Consider the following 21991-nt stretch of genomic DNA (forward strand, 5'->3'; position numbering starts at 1 on the left):
GGTGATAAACAGAGAGAGTGATGGAGAAGAAGTAATTGAGAGGAAGGGAAGATGACGAGGAGATGAATGGGTACGGAAGGAGGCAGGGGGAACAGAGGACATCAAATATTGGATTAAGGAGGAAAAAAAGTGCGATAATAACAAAAAAGCTATGTTGGAAACGAGGGTTGCAATCATTATGTTAAATTTATTTATTTATTCAGATTGGTGTGGATTTTAATCGCCGCCGAAACAAAAAGAAACACATTTCATAAACACAGTGAAACCAAAGCGTGTTTGTAAATATTTGCATTTTAATAAACGTTACAAATACAAAACCATGTGTTGCTATTTAAAATAAGATCAATGACTGTACCTTAATATAGTCATTCCTGCAGCACATCATAGTCTCAATCAATAGGAATATAGTGTTACTTCATTTGAAGGTCACTCAAAGTGGCAAACACCAACAAAAAATTCAGACAAACACAAACAAAAATCAATGCGCCGCTGTCTGAAGATGAGAGGAAAAGTCCTTGTCCTGGCCTCTGCTTAGGTACAAGCGTATAGAACCACCACACGGTGCCTCCTTGTGGTGAACAGAGGAATTCAATTTGAGTTTTGAGAAGGCAAAACAAGTTAATTGACTGAATTTACTGAAAGAATACTGAAGAATAACATTTACCAAACAAAATCAACACACCAGTCTAGATCATTGTCTCTGTTTGGACCTTAGAATTTACCTGTAATGAGAAAGAATACAGTCTTAAAAGCTTTAATTTCCCTTCCTCCAAATTCTACAGAAAAACTGTCACAGGAGAGTATTTATTTTCAAATAGTTAGTAGTGGATTTTTATTTATAAAACGATGAACTTACTAAAGAAGCCACTGACGGGCTGGAAACCTGGCAGGTGACTTGATGATGAGAAATGCAAGAGATATTATTCAAAACAAAACTAGTAAAAAATAAAGATTAAGTTGCAAAAAGCTGGTGTTCAGCAACAAGATTAATGGAACCTGGTTGACTTTGAAAGGAAACGTGAAGTTCTCTTTACATCATTGCCCACGATTAAGGCCATTATTTGTGATGTGATTTGTAAACTCAAAATAAAGTCTAATTTAATCAGCACTGCATCTGTTATTGTTGTAGCAGATTTTATTATTCTTACAACACACACGCCACAAAGAAAAGGAGAATAATTGAATCTACAAAAAACTAGTTTTACATCACATTATTGATGTTTTTAGAATTCTGGTTGGTGTAAAGGTGCTTTGAGTGGTTGATAAAGGCTAAATGCACCTACTTGCTGGTCAATTTATTAGGTACACTTGTTTATTATTAATGCAAATATCCAATCAGCCAATCACAAGTCGGTTACTCCGTGCATTCGGGCGCACAGACATGGTCAGGATGACCTGCTGAGGGTCAAACTAGTGATCTACTGGGATTTACCCCAAAAACTACACTATATGGACAAAAGTATGGTGTTAATTCAGGTGTTTCAATAAGGCTTTGGTCTCAGGCCCCTTTTCAATGAAGGACAATCTTAATTCTTTAGATACCAAGACATTTTTGGAACAATGCTGTGCTTCCAACTGTGCGGCAACAATTTGAGAAAGGCCTTTATAGCAAGGACTATAAAGACATGGTTTGACTTTGAGTTTGGTGTGGAAGAACTTGACCTGTCAGGTCATCTCGTCCCAACATCAGTGTCTGACCTCCATAAAATAATGCTCTGCAGAATGAATGGACACAAATTCCCCCTAGAAACACTTCAAAATTATAGAGGAAAGTCTTCCAAGAAGAGTGAAAGCTGTTAGAGCTGCAAACGCGGGACATACCAATACTTCTGTTATATAGTGTCTCTCCAGGGTTTACAGGGAATGGTTTAAAAAGGGGAAAAATGTCCAGTGTGCAGCCGTTATCTGGACACAAATGCCACCGTTGTTGAGAATGACCAGACTGAAATGATACTGTAGATTAGGCACTAATAATTCAAATAAGCACTTGTTAAAAACAACATATGCAGAGAAGCATCTCTGAAAGCACAGCAGGTCGGTCAAACCGGGAAGCAGACGGGCTCCATTAGCAGAAAACCACACCAGGTCTTGTGTACCTTGTGTATCAAATGTTATGTTTAGTTATCACTAAATATTTCCAGCCAGTAACTGCCTGCTGCAGGTGGAACCATTAATGCAGCTATTAAAATTGTCAAAAGCAGAACGACCCGATGCCGCGCACTTGTTTTTCCCCCATCTCGGCTCTCATTATCATGTCAGTTTATCTTTGAAACGTATCAAAATCATGAGTTCAGTCGTTCTTAAACATAATTTACATCCATTCTTTAAATACGACTCTTTTCTCTCTCTCTTTGGGAAGGAATGAGCAGTAGCATGTTATGTTTTTTTTCCCCTGCTGAGCGGTGGTTGATTAGAATCTGTACTCAAAAGCAAATTAAATTAATGCGTGTTGGGAGGAGTGGGTTAATGTTACTCCACCATTTAGTTTGATTATGTTAACTCTCTCCATATTGAACCACTTTAGACTCACACAAGAGAGAGAGAGAGAAAAGCACACTGGGGACTGGGGAGCTCTTACACTGACGATCAGGAAACAACCATTTATTCTTATTCCCAAGAGGAAAACTTTAATATTATGTTGCCCAATAAGCAAATATTGGTTACAACACGTGAGATATGCACCGTCTGCAACACTGAAATTTAGCAAAGCACTGCAGGGATCGATGTAAATGCCTCGGTTAAACCAGACTTGTAACCAGACCCCAACTTTTTTAAATTAAGATTCATGTTTATATATTTAAAAAAAAACAAAAAAAAACAGTTATGGGCAATTATGTGGTGAGATATTTGCATAAAAGTGTCACTAAACTTTTTCCAGGTGTAAACAAGTGTATATGTGGGTCTAGTTCATCTTCACAGTTTTGTGTAAATCCATGGTTTTCAAACTGTGGCTTTTATCAATTTTCTCTGTGAGATATTTTTAACTAGTATTATGGGATATACTCCTACCCTGGAATTAAACAAAACACTGCTTCCCAAAAATGCAGGTGCATACAAAAGGTTAAAGTGGTACAAAGAGTCTCTCCCTTTACATTTAATCCCACCCTCAAGAACTTAAACTACCTTATGTTTCAATAAAACTAGTCAGACAGGAAAGATGGTGCTCCTGTGCTCCAGTGTATCAAATTAAGTGACCGTGACTGTATGTGTGGTGAAGTGCTTTTTATTTAAACACCCCTAGCACAACCACATTGATTTAAATTTTTTGGGGGGGCGGGTTAAACATCCACAAAAACCTTTAAAATGTCATATTCTTTAGTCGTTAGCTGTGGGTGTGGTAAAATGGCTCGACAGCGCCCCTTAAAGTCAGTTCTGGGAAACTCTTTGACCGAATGATCCCAAATTCAGGAGGAACATGCATCAGGTTAATATGAGCAAAAAATTCTCTTGAAACCACATCCCAAATGCAACAGAACATCAGTTTTTGTGGCAATTTTTTTAAACAATTTTATGTCTCATACTTTAGACAATTCAACATCCAACCAATTCAGTAGTTTTTGTACAAATCTCCTATTATCTCATTCTTACTTCAAACATAAAGTGACATAAAGTAGGTTTTTTTTATTGGTTAAAAAGCTGCATTTTTACCTTAAAGTAAAGTAGGGAGTAGAGGACAGTCGAGAGGCATCAGCACAGCTGCCAAAAAACATCATTAGTAGCTGCTGAACAACAGCAGTGCAGCATGCCAAGCTGAGTCTGGTCCCATGCAGGGAGTCTGAGGAGGGCAGAGGATGGAGGGATCAAGGAGGATAGAAAAACAGAGCTTAGCTCATGAAAGACAAAGTTAGAGATAGCGAGTGGAGAGAACTTTGGGGAAGGATTAAGTGGTCTTCAACACTGATGAGCTGTGAGGTGCAGAGGCATCCCAGAGAGACGAAAACTGGAAGAGAGACAACAGGGGGAGGAGGAGGAGGAGGAGGAGACAGAAGCAAGGGAAATTAAAGAGAAGGAATTAGACAGGAGGAGGGTGAGGATGCAACTGGAGATGATGTGGGAATGCAAATGCAAATGAAGGAGACCTGTGTTAGGAAAAGCAAATCAAGGCTGATGGTGGGTGAAAAGGAAATGGTTACAAAAGGAGTACAGAGATGAATATTGCTGCAAATGTGGTTATAGAGAAGAACAGTCCTTATGGATGTGTGAGTGTGTGTGCGCATGTGTTTGTTTGCAGAAAGGTTTTGCATGATTGTGCAGGTGCTTTCTCTCTCTCTCTCTCTCTCTCTCTCTCTTTACATGATTGAATCCACATTTTTTGCATTTTCGGTTTGGCCGTCTTTGTAGCAGCTGCCACTTTGTGTCTTCTTTCTTTTTCTTCACGTCCCACAAGAGTCGCTTCAAGTCCACAATGAAGAAGAACTGTGACTTTTATGTCTCAAGTAAACAGTCAGTTTGCAGGAGATTTTACCTGAAGGTGACCTCACGCAGCCATTGGTATTTAAAGAGTTTTGGTCCTTGGTTCATGTTTGGTCCTCATGTATGAAAGAGTGCGCAGCTTTCATACTAAAAGACATTTGAAAAGAAAATTGATTTATAAAACCGTGCATACGCCAAGTCCTGCGCACCTTTTCTTTAAACATCCCATCAAATGTGAAACTGAGCGGAGGTGAATGAGTAACACACCACGCCCCCGTTCCACCCACAAATTAACATACAAGTGACTCTGACGCCTTCTTCCTGACAAAAAAGAACAAATGAGGCGCCAAAGAAAGAGGGAAATAAAAGAAAAAGAAGGAAAGTGTGCGATCAACACATCAATTTATGATGTGTAAATCTGTAAAAATGTATTATTTTGGTCCTTTGCTTTTTTTGGAATGAGTGATAAACACGAAGGAACTAAATGTCAGGGTTACAGTGACTGCTCTCATATTAATATTATTATTGATGCTTTAAAAAACTGGCTGTGCATTGATAGTTGATCCTGTGGAAAATGTATTTCAATAATTTGCTCAAAGTAAGCAAGTGAGTCTCAGGCACACACAGGTTTGTAGTGTGTGTGTGTGTGTGTTTGCGCACAGGATCAGTGTCATCTTCAGTGTCCTCTCTGATGTCATCCACATACTGTTTGTTCAGACGTACGTGGTGTATCAGTATTGTTTGTCACTGTAGACACATTAATAATATTATTTTGAAACACTGTGATAAGTTTCAGAGCTTAATATTGCAGCATCTCCACCTGACAAGAGTTTGTGCTGCGATGGTTTTTAGTGTTTCAGCAACAGGCGGGGATTGAAAGTGAAAGTGTGGCCGTTTCTCAATATCCATACTTACGTACTTGTGCGTACTTGCGTACTCCCGTACTTGTGAAAACGTCATCAGCCTCAGTCCAAGTGCTGTTCCAATTCTCAAGTAAGCGAACAGCGAGGACGGTTCTCAAACCCGGAAGTGTTCTCGCTCCGCCCATGTTTACCAAGTATGCATCGGAGGTGACTTAAGCGTACTTGGGATGGCCATGTATCCCAGAATACATTTCGGCGGAGCATAGCAGCAGATAATAGAAATATAAATCTAAAATAAATATTTTCCGGAACAAAGTTTTAACATCATTTGAGGCGAGAAATGAGTCATTATGAATTCAAACATGTGGTTTGTGTCTGAAGATATGACGTATTTATAGTTTGGCAGCAACGTTTGTCGGAGGTGATCAGCTCCGCCTCTGTGGGTGCTCGCCGCTCACTGTGCCCGGCACAGAGCAGCGTTACCTCGGCCTGTCCTGATGAAATGATCCGCTGGCTCAGACGTCGCTGTCATTAGATGCTCGGTGTGATCCATCCATTTGTTGTTGACGTGTTATTTTGTTTTTAATGGAAACGTTTTGACCTGACAGTTTGAAAGTTTTTATATTATTAATGTTTTTTTAATTTTAACTTTGAATATTAGATTTATATTAAAGTCGCACGGTCATTGTATCTGTATTTAAATATAATATTTAAATATTAGATATGTAGAATAGTATATATTTGTACACGTATATATATACACTACACTACACTACTCAATGCTGTACTATATCTATTTTCCACATTGTATTATTTGTATTGTATATTTTAATAGAAATAAATTAATAAATGAAGTTAAATATTTAAAATGTAAAAATAATAACAACATATATATGCATTTATTAAAAGTATTTCATATGTTCATTTATCAACACCGTAGGTGGCGGTAATGAGGCTGCAGCACTTGGCGCCAGCCACCATTCAAACAGCAGAACAATACATACATACTTGCATACTTGAGTATTGAGGAACAACCACATACTTGTGTACTCCCGTACTTGGCAAGTATATACTCCCAGCGTACTTCTCAAGTATATACTCCCAGCGTACTTCTCAAGTATATACTTCCCAAGTAAGCAAGTACATACTTGCTAACTTGAGTATTGAGAAACGGCCTCTGTCTGCTCTAGAGCAGCAGCAGCAGAGTACTGGAGGATAAAGCCCTAGATGATGGATTGATGATGCTCTTATGACTAAATACAATACATTTCTTACATAATGTACCTTTCAATGGACATCTTGTCGTCATGAATGTGTAAGTTTCTTGAACTGGGTGAACTGATTTCACTCTGGGACGCTGTTTCGGCCAACTTCAGAATCTCCTAAAATAGGAAACCCATCACAGCGGGGTTTTCCTATGGCGCGCTCGAGGAGACAGAAGCGACATCTAGCAGCTTTTGTATACATCCAACTTGCCCGCCACCAAAGACCAGCTGTTTCTCCTCGGAGCTCAAGCTCGTTTCTTGACATGTTTTCAGTCACTCTACATGAGTCACCCGGGTCATTAGTCTGATTAGTTGTAGGTCTATCCACTTGAGGCATTTTGGTCTACCTACGTCTAAACACTTCCTCCTTAAATTCCCCCGAGGTATCACATTCTCCAGAACGGGACAGACAGACTGACCATTAACTGGAAATCACAACGCCTCGGGGCCACAGCTGTCCCCGGAGGCACGGAAACCTCACTCCGCATTAAACTGAAGTGTAGAAACACAGAAGAACAGTATATTTTTTTCACTCTCGAGTGTGAACTTGTGTTTTCACAGCAGTTCCGTGCCTCTAAGAACACGGCGGCTGTCAATCTTGTCAAGTCGACGCAGATGTCTGCCTCGGAAATGATAGGTTCACAGATTTCTCAGTCCGCTGCTCATACAATCACAGAAAAAGGGTTGTGTTTGCTTTATTTACGGGTGAGTTATTTAAGTTTCATGGGTCAGAGTCTCTAAAGTATTACCATATGGACTTTAAAACTCTGCACTGTGCTCCAGTTTGATGAGTTGATTAGGAAAAGAGCTGTTTAAATATTAGTTAATCTAATCATTTAAACAGCCTGCAGGTTAAACAAAGAAAGTGTCATTTCATGTAATTGTGTCACATGATTATTTTGATCATATATTAGAGAATCCCAGGCTTACATTTAAATCCAGCTTAAATTAAGTGACCTTTTCTTAACTTTTTTTTACATTTTCAATCAGATATTCAGCTTGGCCTTAAAAGCCATTTTCACTGTAGTGGTGGAGAAAATCAGCCTGTTTTCTTGCCTATTAAATCTTTTTCAATTGGACAAAATTGAATCACCTGCAGCATTGCCTCCCTCCCTCCCTCTTTCTGTCTCTCCATTTACATCATCTGCATCGTAATGCTCCCTTCTTCTTCTTAACATTCTCTACGGCACACGTCATTTTTATTGTCTTTTTCTTTTTATTGTCCACCTGCTGTTTTTTTCTGTTCAACTCATCCAGACACGAGAGTCTTGTTGTTATCTCCGCTGTCAAATCTGTTTATTCCTCACAACACAACAGAGGTGCTGTTGTTGTTGTTGTGAAGAGTGAGATGTGCACGATTCATCACCTGCAAATCAGATACAGTCAATATTCTCCTTGTTGACTGTCTTTGGGGCAAATTAGATGACATTAATTGATACAAACATCAGCAATTATCTGGGCTGTGTGGGTGGATGAATCTTTTCATTAAATATATGCCAGTTGAGTAAGAGATTATTTATGACTGAATTTTGTATTTATGGTTATTTTATTACTCGCTTTGGTTGAATGTAATGAATGAAATAACTTTTTAGGATGATGATTGCCTTTGTTTTTAATCTACAAATTGTATAATTGCCACAATAAGCACACAATTCAGCTGTTACATAAATTAAAATACATTTAGAATAAAAAAAAACCATGATTTAAAGATTCTAAAAGGTAAGGCGCACTATTACCCTACAACCAGTGTGCGTTTACATCCCTGTTAAGAGTCTGATTTTAAGGTGGACGAAGACAATAGTTTGGTTTTCTGTAAACATGAAATCAAACTATTCTTAGTCAGACTAACCTAGATACCGAGATAATTCGATTCAAAGTCCAATTACAACCTAAAGCAGGGGTCTACTCAAACAACCTGGGGGCCACTGAAGTGTCTAGACCGGGGGCCGGTCATGTTAAAAAAAAAAATGATGAGAAAAATATGTGTCAAAATAATAATATTCATGATGACATTTCACAGAATTTCAAAATAAAAGTGTGTAACGTTGAATAGTTCACAATATAAACATATTTGTGATGTAAACATGTATCGATTCATTAGAAAAACATAGAAAATGAACTCTCTAATACTTGATGTTAAGTCAGTGGCAAGTTTGAGTCCCCTGGCTTTAACAGACTGGAGTCAGACGCTGCACATGCACCAACATTTCCTCCCCGGTATTTGTCCTTGGATGCACGAGGAGATGACGTTTAAACTGCGGCACTGTTGCCAACACAGCAACCACAGGAGCCGTGCTCCATCTCATGTGTATCACGATTAACATGTACGGCATTTATGAAACATACAGAACCACAGCACGATCCATCTCACTGCTCGTTGTTTGTTTTTTTACAGGAAACTGATTCAGTAGCTGATCGAGACATAGCATTAGATGTGTCATAATCACGACAGAGATCACAGTGTGATCAGTGTCAGCTATAGGGTGAGTTTAAAAGGCCAAGAATTTCACAGCTGTTGCATCATTACTGGAAAGACACAGCGGAAACGTGGGTTTAGGTGCAGACAACCAGGCAGATGGAATCCTACTTTCCCTCTGACATATTTCTTCTTATACTTGACTGCCTTTTTCCTCTTTTTTTTCTTTACGTCAGCTGTTTTTTTTTTAATATACAGTATGTGCTTCTGCTCCTCTGACCACAGCTCACCAAGTCTGACTGCATCCCTTCAGTCTGACACACGGCTGTCACAGGTTCACACAGCAATTCTTTTAAGGACTCGCATTGACTACCATTCACGTGGACAGCCTAAACAAACCCCAACCTGTTGTTTTGAGTACTTGTGTCTCTAGTAGAACTCTGCACAGTGCTGTGTTAATTCAAGTCTTAACCTTGAAACAGCAGTTTAAAGTTGTGGGGCAGAGAAAGTTTTGTACGTTTTCTTGAGGCCTCACAAAGATATAAATACAAGTACACACACACGCACACAAGCACCTGCTTATTTGCACATTAATCCTGGCAAATGCATGGACACACACACACACACGTGTGTGCACACACAAGGAAACTAAATTTAAAGTCTGTCAGATCCAATTTGTCTGCAGAAAATAAACTGCACATCCTAACCATACTCTCCCTCTGTCCCTCTCTCTCTCTCTCCCTCTCCCTCCCTCTCTAGATGTTACAGCCACAGTTTAAACCCCACAGCATCCAGCAGGTGCTGCTGAGACTGTTCCAGGTATTTCATATTATTAATTCATCTTTCCATTGCCACGGTACTTTTCAAATCAACCCCAAGTCAATGACTTCACACTCGTGGGCGAAGGCAGTGGGGGAACAGATTGACTTTTATTGGACATTAGCTTTATCAACGAGCCAGCTCATTTCCCTCTAATGCACCTGTATGTCTTATTTAAAGCTGTGTGTTTTAAATGTCTCAGTCTGGCTTCCCTGAGGTCAAAAAAAAGGTGCTCATGATTTTTTCATGGAGGGTCTCATGAAGAATTCACCCCCCCCAGAATAGAGATCAGGATGTATGTTTACAGTCATGGTCTGAGCTGCAGGTTGGGTTATTTATGCGTCTCCTGCTGTTCCACTGCAGATGCCCCTGTTTCATTTAGCTTCAATCCAAGCGTGGCTGTGTACTTGTAGTGATTTTTTTTTTTTTTTTATTATTATTATTTTTTTAGGTGATTCCAGGAAGGACGCCGTACGGCTCGTGGGATCCCGGGCGCTGCCTGCGCTGCGCCGTGGTGGGAAACTCCGGCAACCTCCGCGGGGCTGGATACGGCCCCACCATAGATGGACACAACTATATCTTGAGGTGAGAGGCGCACATGGAACGAATGGAGGAGCGAGCCAATAGAAAGAGTGGGTGCTAGATTTCTTAAAGGAACTGAAATTGGACGCTGGGCTGCAATAATGTTGTGTTCCGGTCGCTTCAAGTCGGTAGTTTCAACTGGAACACTCTCTTATTTTGGATTTTCAAGTAGGAATAACCTCACAAATCCTGACATAGGACCTCTGTTGTTAAAATACTTCTACTTTATTGCAATTCTGTTATATTTGGTTCACATTAAGTCAGTTGTTCAGTTGTACACATGGCTCTGTTCAATTTTTATTCATCAACATGTGTGCAACTGACTCCCAGTTCTGACGTACTGTAATTGGATGTAAATTGATGTAAATGTGTAAATGCAGTCTTTGGATTTGAAGTAACTCACTGTGGGATGTAAAGAGACAGAATCTTCCACATCCAAATTGATAATGAAAGAAATGTGGATTCAAACATGTAAAGTGTAATCCCACGTTGACAAAAGGGGGAGGAGTCTGGGACAACAAGCCTCACACTGGTTGGACAAGATGGTGAGGAAAGTTTGTAACAGTTGACGGGTCAGCTAGGGAATTAGATTAAGATGGAGCGAGAGGTAAGGTGACTTAAATAACATTATTATTATTATTATTATTAGTTGATGAGTATGAGAGTATGAGTGGTGGTACAGGTACCACAGTTTGAGAAGCATGGGATTAAACTATAAGATTGAGCGAGATGAAAGCAGAGCGTGGGAGACAAAGAGGAGGAGGAGGATAGACACTGGAAGGAAGAGGATTATACTGTGCACAATGTGTTTTCATTGAAGTTACATCATCACCGTATTTGCGTGTGAGGGGGAGATGAACTTAAAAGATAGATGATGGGAGACGGAATGAATCCGAAAAAGGGAAATTGCAGAATAAAGAAGCAGACAGCTGATGTGTGGCTCTGATACTATATTTAACCTCGGTGCTAAATGCTGTCCGCTGTCCACCTCTCCCATTATTCAACAGAGAGAGAGGTCACCTGACTCAAAGATGAGTCGTCGCTTTGTCTCAGACTCTGTATTAATGTCCATCATCAGTGATGTCATCAGAGTACATGAACAGGATGAAATGACAGAGAAAGAGACGGGAAAAGGTGGGATTAGCCAGGTGAATCAAAGCTCTACCATTTGAACTGTTAGCGCTCATATTGTGGCGGTGGCTACATATACAGTGCGTTCCATTTACATGGACGACATCGCCGACAGGATTTGGCATGCATACTTATTACCAAGAGAATTTTCTCCAAAATCCAAAACTGGAGATGGACTAGGCTGTGATCCATAATGCTAATCCACAAAAAGTTCAGTCTTTATTTGTAACATCAGTTCAATCGATATTAGTGTTTTTTTATCCCACCGTCCACACTGATTTGTGGAACTGTAGCGGTGGATGTCAGAGGACGTCTTTATTTTTGTCCTCTGTCTTTCTTACACACACACACACACACAGAGTCAATTTTTTGTAGCAGCTTTCATTGTCTCAGAGGCTGATTGTTGTCAGCGGACGTGCATGTGTGCGTGTGTGTGTGTGTGTGTGTGTGTTCATCGAGGTCACACGCTGGTGTTTTGAAAGCCTCAGCAGGGCCGATGAGCGCTCTGTGCGCTCCAGACATTAGCATCCATTAGCAGTGCATTGTCAGCAGACCTGCGTGGGCAGGCCTCAAACATCCATCTCCTGTTTACCCCCCGCCCCTCTGGCCCACAGCCGCGCTGCCCACCACTGCTGCCCACTTCCTGTCTGCTGTTTGTCTCCCGGTCTCTGAACAAACATCTGCTTTGTTCGCTGACACATGTGTAGGCACACTCGGCAGCTCAGTTGTTTTTTTTTTAGTTCAGGTGAATCCTTCATACATATACATTAGTGGCGCACTCCTACATACTCTGAGTCACATGTGCTGTAAACACGGGAACAGTGATGCTCCATTTTTGTTTAGAAACGCATCAATTCTGCTCCATATTCGTGAAGCTCGTTGTTGTTCAATTTTATGATTTAAGTTGAATTAAATATAAATGTAATCCAAATTAGGTCCATTATTCGTATAATTGGGCTTCTACTTGTATGTCTTTGATTCTGTAGGGTAGAGGCCAGGTCTAATCTTTTACTTTACCTTTATGAAAGTCATTTGAATCATTTTTCAGTTGAATGAATAAACACATTTTTCAAGGTGTGTTTGTTTGTGAAAGTGAGTTGAAAGCGCCCCCGGCTTTCAATGTTGTGAAGCCGACACCGGGATTATTTTCTCTGTTTTAACATACTTAAGGCAACGTACTAAATACTGTATTACATAAAACACTTAATAAAGGCCTATTATTCTAATTCTAACTTTTTATTTTTTATTTTATAGCAGTCTTACACTTATACATACTTATAGCAGTATTTCTGATTCCCTCTGCAGCTAACATGGCTCCACATTGTATTATTATAAAGTCAAATATTCATTATAATATAATGTTTGAATTAAACCTATAAGTGTAGCAGACCAGAATGACATCACTAGAAAATGAACCAGAAATAATAATTATAATTGAGATTATGTCATTTTTAAGATGGAACGATTACATTTGTTACACCGGTTCAACCATCATTTGTATATACGACACATTTCTGCCTTTTGTTCTGTTTTTGTTGTTTTGTTTTGTTCTGTTTATGTCTACTTCTGGGTGAAGTGATTTGCTATACAATGATATATGTATTTTCATTTTTATATTCCCATCTTTAGCTATTCTGCTGCTCCATACCGGTTTTGCATTGTCTTTTGGAAGACTCATAGAATTATAGCATCACTGCGAGCACTATGTAACTGTCTCAGTTGGTTATATGGACCTGGAGATAGTTCAATATAAAAGGAGAAGAAAAACAAAGAAGAAAAGAAATGAAACATAATCTTATGTTAACAGCAATGGTGTTTCCTCTGAGACACTAAGGTTATCTGGATTATTTCATAGCTCAGCCTCAGGAGATGACGCGTGACCTGCCGTCTCCTGAAGGATTACTGATGCTGTTCCTCCTCCTCCCTATTCTTGCTCCTAGGATTAATCTGGCTCCCACCGTGGGCTACGAGGAGGACGCAGGCAGCCGCACCACGCACCACTTCATGTACCCGGAGAGCGCCAAGAACCTGGCGGCCAACGTCAGCTTCGTCCTGGTTCCCTTCAAGACGCTGGATCTCGTCTGGATCACCAGCGCTCTGTCCACGGGCCAGATTCGATTGTAAGGATTAAGACACACACGTGTGAACACACACACTGCAACTTGACACACACGCTGAAAAGTTGCACAGACAGTCATTGGGTTGGAAAGATCTGTCAGCTGTTCGTCATCCTGGATTTATAACTGCAGCAATCACTTAAAGTGCTGATTGAAAATGTTTGATAAATCTCTCTCTCTCTCTCTCTCACTCACTCACTCTCTCTCCCTCTCTCTCTCCCCCTCTCTTTCTCCCTCTCTCTCTCTCAGTACCTACGCTCCAGTGAAGCAGTTCCTCCGTGTGGATAAAGACAAGGTGTGAATTTCCATCTACTACTTTTAGATAGACGGTCCCACACACACACACACACACACACACACAATCGTTGATGAAGGATTACACTTAGATTATCAAAAAACATTCTCATTGTTTCAAGTAATCATCTGCTGTGGCTCTTTAATCCATGAAAACAAATGAATGTGAATGAATCCTCCCGCTGTGAAGGCTTGGTGAAAAACATCTTCAGCCGAGATTCGCGGTGTCTTTGGAGCCGAGCCGACACAATATAGAGAGTTTCCCGCTCCACTGCGAAGCTGGAAGCAGCAGCAGCATAAAGCCCCGTTTGTTTTGACTCTGCATCATGTGGAGGGAGATGATGAATCTATTATTAATATTCATGTGTTCAACGGTGCCTTCAGAGAGCGTCGCCTGTAGTAGACTGTATTTAGACTCTTGTGTGCACACAAGAGTCTAAATACACACCATCCACTCACGTGTTACTACACCGACTGCCTCTGGTCTGTCACCTAGCTGAGACGTCTTTGTCCCACAAAATGTGTCTCACCTTTAAAAACCACACAGAAAGGCTCTGACACTTTATTTAAACTTCCTAAAGACGAGGACATGAAGTAGAGAAGAAGAAATCAGCCTAAAAAAGGTCGGAAGGACCTCAGGACCGAAATCTGACCCATGCGTGATTTGAAAACTGATATCTAAACTCTTTTTAAATGTTTTTAATGACATTTATGTCTCGAATCACTTTCTTTCAGGTCCAAATCTTTAACCCAGCGTTCTTTAAATACATCCACGACCACTGGACGAGCCATCACGGACGCTACCCCTCCACGGGCATGCTCGTGCTCTTCTTTGCCCTTCACATCTGCGATGAGGTCAGTGTTTCGCTCTCCTCGCTTACTGTGCGTCCACTGTGCTGTGTCTTCTCACGCTCACGCGCCGCTCGTCGATCATCTCCTGCAGGTGAACGTGTTTGGATTTGGGGCGGACAGCAGAGGGAACTGGCACCACTACTGGGAGCAGAACCGCTACTCCGGAGAGTTCAGGAAGACGGGCGTCCACGACGCGGACTACGAGGCCCAGATAATCGAGCGGCTCGCCAAGGCAGGCAAAATCACCGTGTTCCCTGGGAAATAAGCGGCTAATCACACAGCCCCAGTGCGTTTAACGTTAGAAGAAAACTCTAGAGAGGCTGCGTAGAATGTGTGTGAGGTTCTAGCTGTTGCTCTTTAGTTTGGAATCCCAGTTTAAAGCAAGATAAAGAGGCCGCTTCACAATCAGCTCACCATTCTTGGATCATAGTGTTGCCTCTTCCTGGAACATGTTGATCTATATGTAGGTCTGAAACTAAAAGTGGGAGTTGAGCCAGAAGTAGTGACTCTGAAGTAATATCAACGCTGAAGAGTTCACCTCTAATGTCCCTGACCACTGATCCGTTTCCCAGAGCAGATTCGCCACAAATATCCTCCACCTCTGGACTCAATCTGGCGGAAAACATTTCCCTTTTATGATAATTTAATCCACGTTTATTAACAAAAAAACACTCAACATCTAACATACTGAGACGACCACAGATGGGGCTTTTGTTTTGCAGCTTCATGGCGTCTCACGGCAAATTCCCAGCTCAGCGTCGGCCCCTGACCTGTGGGATATTTATGAAGACGAGGAGCCCGAAGGCCTTCACACGGAAAATTGAGGACACAAACTGTGGCGATATTGGATTTTATTGTACTGTCAAACACCTTCAAGGCACCAGGGCGACTTTTAACAGCTCCATTAAGACCTCGGGGACATTGTTTGATTTGCCGTCACGCGTGGAAAAAAAAATTTGTTCTCCTCGAATCATAAATGAGGTAAAAAAAAAACGTCTCTCTCGCCACTTTTCCACCATTAATAACTCAACTTTATGTGAGTTCTGCCTCAAAAGACTGTTTCATAGACTGTGTGTGTCTTTGATGGGTCATTAAAGACTTGTTATACGATGATTGGTGACTGCTGGGGGGTTCTGTCCTCCAAACCCTTCCAGATCCTGACCAGTGTTTGCAGATGCAGACGAGACTTTTTGCCTTTCCTGACGCAGAGAGACGACTGCGGCACTGAACATCAGCTCCTCCAGTCTGACTTTCACTGCCCACGGCACCTCAGTCCTAGCTGCTGGAGAGTATTACCGAGACTCTTTAACGAGGCCCAAAAGTCCACCTCCTGGGATTTCATGTTTGGATGGAGACAGGCCGGTTTCTGGACTGGAGTTTAATCCCCATGGGGCCCGCGAGGCTCTAATTTGGGAGAGGGAGAGCGGCGCTGACAGAGAGCTGGGGAATGAAGAGCCAGTCGGACAAAAGCCAGCATTAGAAACACAGCATTTGCTCCAGCGTTTTCACAAGCAGAGAGTGAGAAGTTTCTGCTTGTGATGTTCATCTGCTGCAGCTTCACCGGGGTCACCACGCGAAATGAAATGAAGCAAAAACAACAAAACTGCTTCATTTCATTTTCCACCCCCCGTCACTAATCTTAACTCTCCAGCCTGACTCTTTTATCCCTCTGAAGTTAAGAGACTGTGACTGACTCTGGCCCAGATTTAGGACCTTCATGATTGGGCGAAGGAAAAAAGCCCAGTGGATTTGGGAACTATTTAACTTGTCAGCAGCTCGGCTTCGTTAACCACCAGCTCCTGGTCCCTGCTCAGCCAATTAAAAAACGTCAGATAATGTCTGGAGGGTGGTGAAGCCACCGGACAGACAGACAGACAGACAGACGCCTTAGACTTCACCTCTGTACAACATAAAGTGTGCACCTCCTGCTCCAATTTCCGTCACAATGCACATATTCCTCCGGCAGATGTTGTTGTTGCTGTGTTGAGTTTACACTTTCAGTGGATTTATACTTTTGGCTCAGATCAGATCCTCGTTACCGTCCAGGTGGCACATTAACGGCCCCGCTCATCCCGTGTCATTGTCACATAATACCCATTTGCACATTTATAGCCTCCATTGTTGGTAATTTACACTTGAACTGCACCAAGGACACGCAAACAAGTGTCGGAGAACTGAGACATCTGTGAAAAAGGAGGAGATGAAAGTGTAAATCTGAAGGTCATAAGTTTAGAATAATTTCACACTAAACTCATGTGTGGGTTTGAATATTTATTGACCAGCATTAATGCGTACAGTGATTCCCAAAGACTGGGTCGGGGCCCACAAACGAGCCGTGGTGACTCCAAACTAAATTTGCAGAATTTTCCCAACTTTTCAAATTTCAGGTTTGTGTGTATTTTGTTTTAAATAACACGTGTAAAATGAAGCTGTAATTCATTTATGAGATATCTGTTCATTTTACTAAGTCATAATCAGATTAGGGGTTACCATGGTTGTAAATTTAGTTATATACATATTAGCTCTCATGTACTTTATACTTTCACAATAGTTTGCCAGAAGGTTTGGGGAACACTGTAACAAAAAAAGTCTATGAATGACTACAACATTCAAAGTTTAAGGTTCCATGTGGAGTTTTAAGACCTCGTTGAGCTTTTGACGTAATGTTTTTCCACTTATTTATTTTGTCTGTGCCACACAGTGACATGGCGGTTAGTATCGTCGCTTCACAGCAGGGCGGTCATTTGTCTGAATCTCAAATTGACGAGGACGTTCCTGTGTAGGGTTTAGAACGTTCTCCTCATGTGCACGTGACTTCCTGCCCAGCGCTGTTTTAAAACAGAAGACATGTTGAGGGATTTCGGTAGGAAAAGCACCGGTGCTGCAGGGGTTGGGTACCTTGCTCAAGGGTACATCAGACTTTGAACTGGCAACCCTCCGATTAAACCCTTGAACCCTGTCTTGTCACACTGATCTGATTTCTTAATGTTCTCACTGAAGTTTCACTCTCCTGCACCGAAGCCCATGGAGAAAATCACTGTTTTCTCCATTTTCTGTTTTGATACATTTGCATCACTGAGGTTAATCCTAACAAAGATTATTATAAACACAGACGCAACAAAATGACACATTGAAACTTACTGAAGGAGGCAGCAGTGGATCAACAGCTTATGTGTGCTGTGATGTTAAATTGCTGATTTTCTCTATGGACTTTGGTGCGTCGAGGAAGCTGTGTAGAAATGTAAGTTTCCTGTTGGAAAAGGCTGTCTAAAGACAAGAACGATTGGTGAAAATATTCTAAAGATACTGTAGAATTAGTTTTTCCAGTGGGGTTAAAACGGATCATTTACACCTGTTCTTTTCCTCCTGCGACCTCTCAAACCTGTCACCATGGCAGTTTATTACTTCACTCAGTGACTCATCCTATGTATCAGATATTAAAAAAATGTGCCGCCTCCACCACTGAATTTTAAAGTCGCGAACAGACGCCGCGGAAAAATGGAGAGTGTGAGCGGCTGCGGCAGATGGTTGCGATCACGAGTTCGAGGTCAGGGGATGTAACCACATGTCACATGTGACGCTTGTTCTAATTAACTTTAATTTCACTTTAGTTGACACACACACACACACATAGTAGAAGGGAGGAATGGGGGGTGTCACACTGCCCCCAGCAGGTGATGGAAGGAAATGTGCCTCCTATGTTTTACATCAGTCCGTGTTGCTGTTTGTATTGTTTTGCTTTTACTGTCGTTGTGAATAATGTTTTACTGTCATATTCCAGTGCTGTCAGTGTTTTTAGAGACTCTGAGTCAGTGTGGCTGATCGCACACACACAAACACACACACACACACACACACACACACACACACACACACACACAGTTCCTGCTTTCCGTGCCTTGTCCTGCTGTCGGACATCACTCACCTGCAGCTGCTCCATCAGCAACACACTGCTACCTTTGCATTTTTCTTAGACGCAAACACACTTTCTGGCCGATATCTGTGCCTTTGGAGTTGTGTACACGCACACATTTACACACACACACACACACACACACACACACACACACACACACACACACACACACACACGGACGGACGGACGGACGTGAAAACACACACACTGCCTTCTGTTTGGGTTACAGGCTGCGCCTCTCGCCTCGCTCTTCAGTTCTAACCGCTTTGTAAACAGACATTGTTTTTTTTTAAAAGACAGCTGTAGGCTAAAGGTCATGACGTGCCGTGAATTTCATATTAACTCAACTGCTACTTTTGTTTTTCCTCTAACGTGTAGTGGATGTTTTTTTAAAGGCACGGTGAGAGAGTCCAGCAACGATGGACGGCAGTCTCAGAGGGTCACCTGTTAAATGAAAGCCCGGGACATCGCAGATACCAGATGGAAGGTTAAAGCTGTAGTGCGTAACCTCTGTCTCTCCCTGAGGAATTCTGGGTAATTAATAATTGCTGGAGCCTTTACGTTCACGTATTCATCAGTGATCTTAAACCAGCAAAGCGTCTCCGTTTTGACCAGTTTGACGGAATAAAAAGCATTTATTCTGTCAAACAAATGCACCATGGATGAGGAGTTTAATTTACCTTTAATTTGAGCGTCTCCATTCATTTTTTAATGTGAAAAAAGTTAAATATTTTTTTAAAAAAAGGAGAAAATAAGTTAATTATTGTAAATTTTGATCCATTTTTGTTTATGTTCAAGCTAAAAATGTTAACTAGGTCAAACAGGTGCGAGGGGGCCAACTGTAGAGGGTGCTGTTCAGGATATGAAAAGTTTCAAAGGTTTATGATTTTTCATCTATGGTCAATCCCCCAACAATTTGATTGTTTTTTGGAGAGGAACAAGAAAACCTAGGATAAATATTATGTGCAAGGGCCTGACGTTAGGGGGCACTGTTGAGCCAGTTTGCCATATTCAGAAACTTAGAAAACTTAAGTTTCTGAACTCCAGCTAACAACCACAGAGTGCTAACATTTCTGAATGTTGTGCACAGATTTGAGTTGATTTGGGGAGATAGGGGTTTCCATTGTATTTCTCTGTTTTAGGCAAAGGTTCGTTTGATCATTTGGGTAGAAGAGCAAGAAGAACATCTTAGGTCAAACAAGTGCAACAAGCTGACTTTAGAGGGTGCTGTTGAGCTGTTTTGTCATGCTAGCAACAACAGAATGCAAACATTGTTAGTGTTTATGAATTACATGACATTTTCGTCTGTTGGCAGACCACCCAGCAGAATATTTCATTTGGTGCTTTGTGTTTTTATGCTGTTTTTTAGCCATATTCCCACTGTCTTGGTTTACTAGCGAAATGTTGCTGTTAAAGTTAATGTGGACAAAAAACACTTCCTGTGCACAGATCAAGAATGTCTCCGGGTGACACGAGATTCCAGATACTGACAACAAAAGCATGTGTAGCTGATGGGCTTGATCAGCGGTTGTTCATTAGGTAGAAGTTACGCACTGCAGCTTTAAGACACATCAAATCAAATGCTTTATTGTGTCCACAGGGAAACAGCTGTAGGACAGTACTGCGTACGAAGGCGACAACAAACGGCGTATAATTCACAGAATATAAATAACAGATGATAAAGATGTGCACTGTTCACACCTGGTTCAGTTCCTTTTATCGATGTTTGTTCACTAATGCGCTCCTTTCATCCTCAAAATGAATGTGGACATTGTTCTGGAGATAACTCGGCTTCCATCGGGAGGTTTTTGTGCTTTCTGGCAGCAAAACAACAGCCTCTTATCACATTTACTGCCCCCAGTCCGTGCTGCAGTCTTTAATAGTCGACTGTGTGGCCTCCTGTGAACACAAATGGTATCAGCTTCCTCAATTTCTCACAGATGTGGACCAGAACATTGTGATCAGATAGAGGACACTGGTAGGGTGATCCCTCTGTGCTGTAACGGCCAAAATTAGATCAGATTTATTTTCCCCCCACCAACAGCACATGACACAGATATTCGATGTCTCTGTTGCATTTATAACTCGAAGTAGGTCTTTTCCCCTGCTGCTGACCCAATGCACAGATTATGGTTTTATTTCTTCTTTCTTTTCTCCTCTAACTCTTCAAGTTGATTCTCAAAATAACGTGAAAATGTGTGTCAGGATCATCAGTCAAGAAATAAAGAGCTGCATAGATTGAAAGCATTTTGGGAAATGTGTGTTTTTTTCTTCTTTCCTTCCCTCAAACAGGTCTAAATGAAACCGCACGGGTGAAGTTTGATTGTTTGATTATAAAGACAGGTGCAACAGACTGGATCAGTGACTTTTTGTCACCGTTTCAAAGCTTCTGTTCAAAACAAGAAATCATCGTCTTGTTCTGTTTTGCTTCCATTTTTTTATTCTGTGTATTAAAGTGAGTGCATAGTGTTAGAAATAGATCTCATTTGACTTTGCCATCCCAGAGGAAAATGCGTTTCTAACCACCTTGCTCAGTTTAATGATTTAAAATGTAAAGTTACAAATCTTATAATGTGTGAGACTCTCTACGTTTTCTTTACTTTAATGTCATTACATTTTTTAACACTCACTGTCCACTTTATTAGATACGCTAAACACCTGTGGCAGGTGTAGCATGAGCTAAATCTTTACACTTAATCATCATAGTCTTTGATTTATTTGTCTGCATTATTTTGGTTACCAGTGATGCATGTACATACATTGCTTTGTTTTCAAACTACATTTATATTGATTTCTATTGTAATTGTACTGTGTTTATTCTTCTCGTTATATATTCCTTGTCCTCCCATATTTTGGGACTCATTTTGGACGACATACTATACTATGACTTTTTTGTCACATTTTGGACAACATACTAAAGTATGACTTTTTTGTCACATTTTGGACAACATACTAAAGTATGACTTTTTTTGACACATTTTGATCAACATACTTTTGTATGACATTTTTGACTGATTTTGCACGACATACTATACTATGACTTTTTTGTCTCATTTTGGATGACATACTAAAGTATGACTTTTTGTGCATTTTGTAGATGACATATTATATATGTCTTTTTGTCACATTTTGGGCGACATATTAAGTATATGACTTTTTGTCACATTTTGGACGACATACTATACTATGACTTTTTTGTCACATTTTGGACGACATACTATACTATGACTTTTTTGTCACATTTTGGACGAAATACTATACTATGACATTTTTGCGTGATTTTGGACGACATACGATACTATGACTTTTTTGAGTAATTTTGG

General features: G+C 40.9%; 2 protein-coding genes across 2 annotated transcripts in view; one reads left to right on the top strand and one right to left on the bottom strand.

Moving 5' to 3' along the window:
- Window positions 1-17917, top strand: part of st3gal2 (ST3 beta-galactoside alpha-2,3-sialyltransferase 2) — a 62456-nt gene extending 44539 nt beyond the window's left edge. The window contains exons 5-10 of the mRNA XM_044035511.1: window positions 9717-9776; window positions 10228-10361; window positions 13430-13609; window positions 13856-13901; window positions 14636-14755; window positions 14844-17917. Coding sequence (XP_043891446.1) covers window positions 9717-9776; window positions 10228-10361; window positions 13430-13609; window positions 13856-13901; window positions 14636-14755; window positions 14844-15017 — 714 coding nt within the window. The 3' untranslated portion in view covers window positions 15018-17917. The remainder of the gene's footprint in view (window positions 1-9716; window positions 9777-10227; window positions 10362-13429; window positions 13610-13855; window positions 13902-14635; window positions 14756-14843) is intronic.
- necab2 (N-terminal EF-hand calcium binding protein 2) overlaps window positions 1-21991 on the bottom strand; it is a 521316-nt gene that overhangs the window by 214182 nt on the left and 285143 nt on the right. The window lies entirely within an intron of this gene.

Source organism: Solea senegalensis, linkage group LG10, assembly GCF_019176455.1.
Source record: "Solea senegalensis isolate Sse05_10M linkage group LG10, IFAPA_SoseM_1, whole genome shotgun sequence".
NCBI classification, from domain to species: domain Eukaryota; kingdom Metazoa; phylum Chordata; class Actinopteri; order Pleuronectiformes; family Soleidae; genus Solea; species Solea senegalensis.